At 40.7% G+C, this 10,203-nt stretch overlaps 1 protein-coding gene across 1 annotated transcript in view; it reads left to right on the top strand.

Moving 5' to 3' along the window:
- Positions 1 to 5,548: 5,548 nt before the first annotated feature.
- Positions 5,549 to 10,203, top strand: part of LOC137348072 (integrin alpha-8-like) — a 108,679-nt gene continuing 104,024 nt past the window's right edge. The window contains exon 1 of the mRNA XM_068013232.1: positions 5,549 to 5,954. Coding sequence (XP_067869333.1) covers positions 5,686 to 5,954 — 269 coding nt within the window. The 5' untranslated portion in view covers positions 5,549 to 5,685. The remainder of the gene's footprint in view (positions 5,955 to 10,203) is intronic.

Raw genomic sequence — 10,203 nt, 5'->3', positions numbered from 1 at the left:
ACTGATAGGGTTAATGATCAGAATCAAGATCCAGGCAGTGTGCCTGTACATGTAGGGAATGGTTTCCTCCAACTTACTGCATCCAAAGGCAATGCACTCATACCATGCCAAATATTTGTTAATGTTTTCAGACAATGAAAAGGTGTTTGGGCAGGTTTGTAAGAGGAGTAACTATCAGGCAGTCAAGTTACAAAATTTAATGCCAAGCCTTGGAACTAGGAACGACCTATATGACAGATTGAATAAAACAGCTTCGGGATAGGATTAAATTAGCAGCAATCAACCTTGTCACTTTTATGTGTTCCATTTTTCCACAACCTGGTGACATCCTGTGAAGGAAGCGCACATTCTGCACAAGCATTTTGAAAACTCCGTTTAATAATCAAAAGAAAACTTCAAAACATTCCTTCATATTAGTCAGAATAGAGTGGTAAAGGTGAAATAGGTTCCGACAAGCTCGACCTAGTTCCCGGGGACACTGCTTTGCATTGTGGAGCTGCCATGGCAATTCTCAGATCTAGCAGATCAAGGACTGAGAGGGCAATGAGTGGAAATGTCACTTGTTGAGGTTCATAGCTGGGGCAAAGCACAAACAACCTGTGTTACTGCTCAGCTGAACCTTATCTGACTTACAAGCTTAGTACTGAAACTGAATGTGAAATGAAAGGTCAGCCACACATAAACAAAGATTTGAAAACAAATTGTCAGCCTGTAGAACTTAATATCATTCCTTGATGTGAAGATCAGTCATGCCTGTTTTAATTTTGAGGCACACTTGCGTTCCTCTATCCTCCTCTTCCAATGGGGTGCGTGCGGGTCCTCTTATTGGGTCTCCCGCCTCAGTAAGCCGCCTGCCATCCTTATTTGGAAGGCAAACTTGGAGGCAGCCTATTAATTGGCCACCACCTGTAAGATCACAATGCCACGTGGATGGCAAATACCAGCGAGGTCGTGACCCAAAAAATGTTCCCAACCCTCAATTGTCTTCTATGTTGGGAAGATTCCACCTCGTATTTCCTAAACAATCCCCCACTCCCGCCCCTTCACTGCCCTCAGCCTTTCCCTTCCTCCCACATTCCCTCCATGCTACTTTTGGTCTTTCCTGTCCTCTTTACTTTTCCCCGTTCCAGCACCAGTTGTGGGGATTCCTTGTCTTCATCATCCACCCATAGCAAGTCTCAGGGTTTCCTCCACACCATCCTCTCATAAGCACAATCCTCAAGCCTTGCTCTCCAGCCCTCCTCCACAAGTGTCGCTCTTGGAATCTTCTCTCTCTTTGTTCCTCACAAGTGCTGCTATTTCATCAGCACTGCTGTTTGGCCATACTTCCTGTTCTTGCTGTTTGAATGATACAGCTCACTGAGGTGGGGACTCCTGATTACAACAGTTCCTGACAATCTGTAGTGACGTTCAAAATTAGAGCGACAACACAAGTTAAGAATCCAGCTGATTTTCATTTACAAACATGGGCATGCAGATGCTGTCACTAAAATGCTCTCCAAGTCAAATGTGGATGGGCAGCATGTGTGAGAATGGACACTTGGGTAAGGTACTAGTGAGATAACAGTGCTGGTGGAATCCTACCTCAGAATTATTGACTTCAGGAAAATAGGGGCAAAAATCAGGTTGGATTGCCTGGGAGCTCTGTTAAGATGGCTTTGCACCATTCTGTTTAAGGGGAAACAACAGCTCTAATGGTCCCTCCACTGTCCAGTATTTTTATCTTTGTGAAGTGTTATGGGAGGTTAAAAATACTATTTAAGTTGTTGCTTCTGGGTAAATGTGGCAACTGGGCTGAGACCCCACCAAGGTCATTCAGAGTAACCCAAGTTGGCAGTCTTGTACATGGAAGGAGATAGTTTGGGGAGGGAGATTCACAGCCAGACTCACTCTAATACATAATGCAGCCCATTTTCTGTATGACATACAGAATTCTCTACTCTCTCCTCAAAAAAAAAGATAGCTAACTGCCGCTTCACAAATCCAATGACGGACATAAACAACATCCTACTATCTTTTGGAACACAGTATCATTAAGTCCAAAAACACTATATGCTAACGCTGATCAATGTCTTCTGCTTCATAATATCTCCATAATATTTGTATGCTAAAAGTCAAATGCTTAATAAGCATAAGCAATTAGGCTAGAAATGTAGCTACCATTATGCAGGATATGAGATAATAGTTATGGGATATCAATTACATTGTCCTGCAATGTTAGATAGTACATATTGTTTATAACTGGGTCCCCTACCACTGACAGGAAACCGGAGGCAGCCTGGATCATACATGGCTCATAAGCTGTGTCCTGCTGTGTCAGATAGTTTGGATAAATATAGCAGTGAATGCACTTAACTGTAAGTCTTTAAAAATCCATAAACTTACAATTATTTTAAATTTTAATTTACAATATTTAAAAAACTATTCAGTCAATTTGCAAAGACGGTTGTCAAAATGACACGATCAAATAGATTTTCAACTTGCTATCCCAGCTATAGAAACTGCCCAATTTTTACTTCTATTGTTTTCAATGCAAGTAATGTTTTCTATAACAAAGCTAGTTTTACGCCTGGGCTAGCAGGCTGAAAATCTACCACTTTCAGGCCCTTTCCCTATTTTTCATTGGCCTCTGCTGCTCCACATCCCCTTTGTCAACAGTGTTTTTAGCACTAGCTGAATCTATCTCAAAAACAGCAGCCCACTCTACTTGTTCCCTCACTCACTTTATCACTGGTTCCATTTTGTGGTTTTTTGATAATTACCTCTTCCTTCCTCAGCTCATTTTCTGTTTTCTTTTCACCTTAATTCTTTGTTTTTTTCAAACGAGCATTCCTTTTGTGGTTCTAGTTCCTAAGAACAGATGGGACACTCCAGGGAATGTGGCGTCAGACAATCAGCTTGACATATCATTTCAACCTCAGCTGAGACATGATGGGATAATACAGCGCTGAAAAAACAATTATATAGTCTCTAAGAACCTCTTGTGATACAATAGTGAGTAAAGGCATCACTCTGTGAAAATGAGCCACACAAACCAGAAGATTGCAGATTCTGTTCCTGTTCTGTGATGAGTTAGCTGATCTCAGCCGACATTTGCTCTACTAGAGTTGTATGTAGAACCCTTGGACAAGAGTAAAAACATCCGCTGACATCTTGGGCTCCTGATAGCTATCCAGTGTCCTTTGGCAGAAAGGGCGAGTGTATGGAAATTGTGTGAGAATTACATTATGTTTGGCTGTGAAGCTCCTCTTGTCCTTCCAAAATTCACTGCATAGTCTTATAGATGAAGAATGGTCACTTGGATGGGGTGTAAGAGGTCTACAGGAAACTGAGGAACCCCAGCTCAACAGGAGTCATCACTGTCAGAAGAGGAGTGAATATGGTTGGGATTCAGGGAAAGAATGTTTAACTCAAATAGACCCTGATTTTCTTTAGGGATTTGAGTGGAGCAGTTATTTTAACTAATTATTCTCCCTGTTGTCACTCTTTCCATTTTTCAGATTCTGTAATGCTATTTTAGAAGCAGTAAAACAATAGATTGTTGGAGCAATCTATATTTAGGGTGACGAAGTGTAAATGTCAAAACTGGGAATTTAAAACATTTTAAAAAAATTAAACGTGACTTATCTTGTACCTTTTCTCAGTTTAAATAAGTTTGAGGAGAATTTTGGAAATCAATGATTAGGCCTCAGCTGGAGTATAGTGTTCAATGTAAAGGCCTTGAAGAGCGTCAGAGGAGATTTACTAGAATAGTACCAGGGATGATGGAATTCAGTTATGCAGAGTGTCATGCAGACCCCCACCTGCCAAGAATGAGGCATATTAATTTTGTCATATGAACATTGATTTTAAACTGTTGCTGGAGCGAGGAAATGACTTGTTAAACAGATCAGCCGTGGATGGAAAAACACATTTATATACTAGCAGACAGTACTTATGGAAACAAAGGACCATTCCCTGACACATTCAACCCACAATGGACTTTGATCACCAGACTTTGAAGGTGAGGAAGCTCACATTCCAGGATGACTGCTAAGATGGCTGAATCCACAAACAGATGTGGACAAACCAGCTAGACACATTACTAACCTGCTGGGCAACCTGAGTTTTTCTGAATTGTACAAACAGCTCCTGGACTGAGAAGACCTCTCCTGTCTGCTCCCATCTCTTTCTCACGGAACTCCAAATCCACTGAAGACGTGAACCTCAAGAGAGAAAAGTCTCCTACATTGAACAAGGTTTAAGAAGAATACTGGGCCCCAACAAAAAGCAAGATCTACCTACAATCAAGGACTCTACAATGAGCTTGAAGAACAGGAACCAAAACCATCTTCAGATATTACCTCAAACTTTTCTACTTTATTTCTTCTGCTCTTTTCTGTCTCTATCTGCATGTGTGTATCGCATATGTATGCTAGCATGGGCGCGTCGTGTATCTATAGGCGCTAACCGAATTAGAGTTTAAGTTTAATAAGTTTCAACCTTTCTTCTTTAAACCTAAGCAAAGCTGTTTGGCTGGGTTTTTTTGCCTTATAATTGGAAAGCAGTGAACAAGGATTCACCAAGGGGGAGCTAAAAACACAGTGTGTTTGAAATTAAACCCTGTTAAGGTAAGACCAGGTGAAGGCTGAGAAGGACCCCTAGATCCCTTTCTCACCTGGTTGTAACAGGAAAGAATAGAGAAACTAGGATTGTTGTCCGTAGAGCAATGAGGGTTAGGTGAAATTTAATGGAGGTGTTAAAAATTAAGAGTTTTGATAAAATAATTAAGGAGAAATTGTTTCCACTGGCAGAAGCGTTGATGACCAGAGGATACAGTTTTAAAATAATTGGCAAAAGCATAACAGGGGAGATGAGGTGAATTTATTTTATGCAGTGAATTGTTGTGATCTGGAATGCACTACCTGAAAGGGTAGTGGAAGCAGATTCAATAGTAACTTTCAAAAGGTGCTGGATACATATTGAAAAGGAAATATTTGCAGGATTATGGAGAAAGAGAAGGGAGTGGGACAAATTAGATAGCTCCCTCAAAGAGCCAGCACAGACACAATGGGCAGAATGGCCTGCTTCTATATTGTATGATTCTGTTAAATGCATCCGTTAACAACTAGCCCTTTACACTGCATCAATCTGACCTTCAGCCTCTCACAACAACTATCATTAATGTCTCTGAGTATGCCAAATTGTGGTTAGTTTTCTACCTTGAACTCAACTCTGTTTTGGAAAAATGGCACTTCTGATCCTTGACAGTGATCAGAGAGAGGTGACATTTACCTCACCTTTGACATAAATTCACCCAGATAGAATAAATGAAGGAGCAACATTACAACCATAGTTAGTACCACCTAATTTCCTCATTGAATAAATATAGCAGTACTCCCATCAGGTCATTATTTTGCTCAATGTATGACTGTCACTCTAATTGTCTTTCAGATTTCTTATTGGTCTATCGCCATGATACATGCAGTGTATCTGCTACTCACTCTGTGAGTGGTTTTAAGAGAGAGAGGGATGCTGAAAATGCCCAACCCAGAGCATTCATTTTTACTTTTGCAGAGGCAAGTCACTGCATGTACTTGTTATTAGATTAGATTATAGAACATTAGAATAATGTTTAACCACAGTAGTCCTAGACACTAGAGCAATGATAAACGTAATTTCCTTTTGCAGCTGAGGGAGTGACCCATGATCCGATACACACTCAATTTCTACTTTTCTTCAGCTGTGTTTGGACTCGTGATTAGGAGACAAAGGGCTGTAAAAATGCAGACCTGTCCCAGAGCAATTTGGGAACTACTCCTTTGGCACTTGATGGGAGTTTTGCCATTTTTTAACTTTTTACTATTGCATCTTCATGCATTCAGTTTTGATGCAGAGAATCCAGCCATTTACTCAGGACCTGAAGGAAGCTATTTTGGATTTTCCGTTGAGTTCTACTTGCCCAATAATGACAAGTAAGTATTTTGCTACAACTTTCACTTCTTGTGGTTTGAATTTTAGCTCATTGATCAAAAACTCAACCAAATGCTGCGCAAAGTCCTGGGACATGGATTTCTCTTCGTGGTCACTGCCTGACAACACAGGAGTTAGCAATACCGTGAGTGTCTGGGTGAGAAGCTGCTCACAAGCAAATGGTTGCCTTCCCAGGTTCAAAGCCACAGGTTCAAACCAGTAAAGATGCCAGAAAATTATTTTTCACAAAAAGGGGACTTTTGACTTTGTGCTATAAATTAAAACAGTTAAGAGCGAATCAGCAGCTTGTTTGATCGCTCTCGCAATGTTTATATCTATTGAAGTCAATGGAAGTAAAAATGAAGAGATGTAAAACAGTTTGCTGACTAGCTCACCCATTTTACACTAAACCACAAAGTCATAATTACCCCGAAGAGTGATTAATAGAGGAACTTTCGGCTATTTCTGGATGGATGAATTGAGGTGGACAGTTTGGCCATCCTCATCCATAACTATCTTGTAATGATCAATCTCTGATGGTAGAGTGGGGGTCAAGCAGTACTCTCGAATCAGAAAAGCAAAAGCTGCAGTTAGTACATATGCATAAAGTGAGCTAGTAAATGAGTGACCTAGTAACAGAGTGAGCTAGGAACAGAGTGCGAATAATACTTCCAAAACAGGAATTTGTCTAGAATGTAAACTAGGAACAGAGAGGGAAGGTGGAACTGAATAGTTTACTGGGTGTAGATGTGTCGTAGGTTTATCTCACTGGACGAGTAATTCAGAGGTTTGGGCGAATAATCCAGGGAATGTGAGTTCAAATTTAGCCATGTAAGTGTGAGAAAAATCTAAAAATAAGAAAGCGACTGAGAAACTGTCAGATTGTTGTGAAACCCAGATTGCTTCACCAATGTCCGTTGGAGAAGAAAACCTACTGCTATTAGTCAGTCTGTCCTATATGTGGTTCCAGTCCCACATCAACATAATTAACACTTAACAAACCTCAGAGATGTCTAGAAAGTCACTCAGTTGTATCAAGCGAAGAAGGCCCACCACCATTGTTTGAAGGTAACTAGGGATAAACGCCAGCCTTGCAAGCAACACCCACATCTCGAGAATTAATTGTACAAAATGATATTGTAACTAGACATAGAATTTAAACTTAAGACTGGAACTTAACGAACATTTGTAATACTGTTAGCACAGCACGTATGGGTCCGGCAGAATGTTTTGAGTAGCAGATTTTAACTCAGATAACGGCATCAGTGGAAGCATCAGTGGAATAGAAATTTCTTGAGGTCAAGATCTCAGAGTTTGAGAGGCAGTGGAGAGAGTCTGATACATTAGGGAGGGGGAGAGGTTCTTAGAGCAAGGGTTTCAGATTATGGTAATTTCTGTATTGCTACCTCAATCACATGTTAGAATAGGGGAAGATTAACGAAGTCAATGAACATACGAGCAGACAAATTAGGAGTAGGAGTAGGCCACTCGGCCCCTTGAACCTGCTCTGCCATTAAATAAGTTCATGGCTGAATTGATTAGTCCACATTCCCACCTACCCTGGATAATCTTTCAGCCCCTTGCTTATCAAGAATCTATCTACCTCTGCTTTAAAATATTCAAATAATCTGTTTCCGCCACCTTTTGAAGAAGAGAATTCCAAAGACTCATGATCTGCTGAGAGAAAAAATTTCTCCTCCTCTCTGTCTTAAATGGGCAACCCCTTATTTTTAAATAGTGACCCCTAGTTCTAGATTCTCCCACAAGAGGAAACATCCTTTCCACATCCACCTTGTCAAGACCCCTCAGGATCTTATATGTTTCAATCAAATCACCTCTTACTCTTCTAAACTCCAGCGGATACGAGCCTAGCCTGTCCAACCTTTCCTCATAAGACAATCCGCCCATTCCAGGTATCAGTCCAGTAAACCTTCTCTGAACTGCTTCCAATGTATTTACATCCTTCCTTAAATAAGGAGACCAATACTGTACACAGTACTCCAGATGTGGTCTCACAAATGCCCTGTACAACTGAGGCATAACCTCCCTACTTTTGTATTCAATTCTCCTTGCCATAAACAATAGCATTCTATTAGCATTCCTAATTACGTGCTGTACCTGCATTCTAACCTGAATGGTTATAAAAGGTGATATCAAAAATTGTTTTCCATTTTTAGGAGGACTGGCACCAGTTCTGTGAAAGATGGGAACTATTCCACAAGGATTGAAACCTAGGCTGACACTCCAATGCAGTACTGAGAGAGTTCTGCACTAACAGAAGTGCCATCTGTCAGATGAGATGTTAAACTCAGGCCATATCTGCCCTCTCAAGTGGGCGTAAAATATCCCATGACAGTATTCGAAGAAGTGCAGGCAAGTTGTCCTCAGCGACCTGGCAAATATTTATCCCTCAGCAGATGATATGATCATTTATATCATTACTGGTTGTGTGGAAGAGCCTGTCACTCCAGAATTGGCCTTTATAGCCACTCCAGGCGCTGCTTCACAAACCACTGACCACCTCCAGGCGCGTATCCATTGTCTCTCGAGATAAGGAGGCCCAAAAGAGTGGTTGTGGGAGCTTGCTGTGCACAAATTAACTGCTGCATTTTCCTACATTACAACAGTGACTACACTTCAAAAAGTACTAAATGACAATATAGCGCACTGGAAAATCCTGAGGTCATGAAAGCTTCTTTAGAAATGCCAGTTCTTTCTTGAAAATTATGAAGGATTTGGACAGCTAGGACAGAAATAGACTGTTTCCAGTGATTGAAGGATCTAGTATGAATGGATATAGATGTAAAAATAAATCTAAGAGGTCTAGGACAGAGCTGTAAAGTTGCAGAAAGAAATATCATAGTTACTGGTGGAAGCAGAAGCCATGTCAACATTTAAAAATAGGTTCGGTGGTGATTGAAAGAGAAGAGATAAACAGGCTTGGGAACAAGGTGGGAACAAGGGACAAGGACTACTGATCGTAAGGAGGGTAAACAACAACATAGACAGGTTGGGCCAAGTCACATGTTTCCTGTGTTACAATTTCTACATAGGTTTGTGCAATTAGAGAAGATCATTTAAAATCCATTTAACATTTTCAATTAAGGCTTTCCCCCTCTCCACTGTTGGCTTACCACGACCTTCTCAAGGGCAGTTAGCGATGGGCAATAAATGCTGGCCTTGCCAGGGATGCCCATATCCCATGAACAAATTTTAAAAAGGGATCATTTGCAATCATTCGTCCCAGTGGGGGTGTAATTGTGCATATTAAACTGGTTCTGCCCAAGACATGTCTTATCTTTTTGGCTCTAGTTTCTTTTTCAGTAGGATACTTCTTGTAGTTGTTTTTTATGCAAAATAACACATGGTTATGAGGAGAAAAAATTTCAACACTATTGTTTGAGGGGTGTATATTTCTATTTTTCATCTGAAGGGTTAAGATACCTTCTCTCACTGAGGTGGAAGGAAAAGTTCAGAAAAGGACAGTTTCAGGTTCTATTAAAATGTGTCTAAAATGTAAAATCTGCAGTACACTTTCTCGTCACTTAGCATAAAGTGCTGTTAGTTATGGGCTAATAATTAGGAAATACATTACTGTCAAACAGTCAAACTGTCAGACACCATCTCAGGATGGTGTCAAGTATCAGTTTGTTTTCCTCAATCAGTTTCTGACATGCACCGACATCCTTCATCATGTTTAAAGTCTCTGAACAAACTCCTGGGAGTTCCTGTTTGCCCAATATAGAGTGTACACTCATCCTACATGGGGTCGCAGTGCACTTACCTAAGTTGAGAGAGCTCAGGCTTAGGTTGCCCGAGCCAAGACTGGGGATTGGCAAGTGTGAACCAGGGTACTTGTAATCTTCCTGCAGTCTATCCAGCAGGATCCAACCCTTCCTCTTAGGGTAGGTATTGCAGAGTTATTTGGAGACACGTGAAAGGATTCCCAGCTCTGAAGAACTAATCTACTTCCCATGTTCCATTTGTGAGTTAGGCTGGTAGGTCAATCACCAACAGAGTCTTGGAACTCTGCAGACCTGCTTGGTTCATGTATCAAATTATTATAGAAAGTTGGCTTGATTCTGAACTTCCATCAGCAGGTGTGTCATCCTGGAGCTAATTTGACCCCAAAGAAAACTTATTTAGTGTCAGGTTAACAGAGTGAACAAATATGATACAGTACAACATAGTATTTGCTCATCTTGGCTATGGTCCCTTTAAGCTTCTTTTAAAAGAATACTGAAAAGTTAC

This window comes from Heterodontus francisci, chromosome 33 (assembly GCF_036365525.1).
Source record: "Heterodontus francisci isolate sHetFra1 chromosome 33, sHetFra1.hap1, whole genome shotgun sequence".
NCBI lineage: Eukaryota > Metazoa > Chordata > Chondrichthyes > Heterodontiformes > Heterodontidae > Heterodontus > Heterodontus francisci.
The sequence above is the reverse complement of the archived record's forward strand: the minus strand, read 5'-3'. Positions and strand labels throughout refer to the sequence as shown.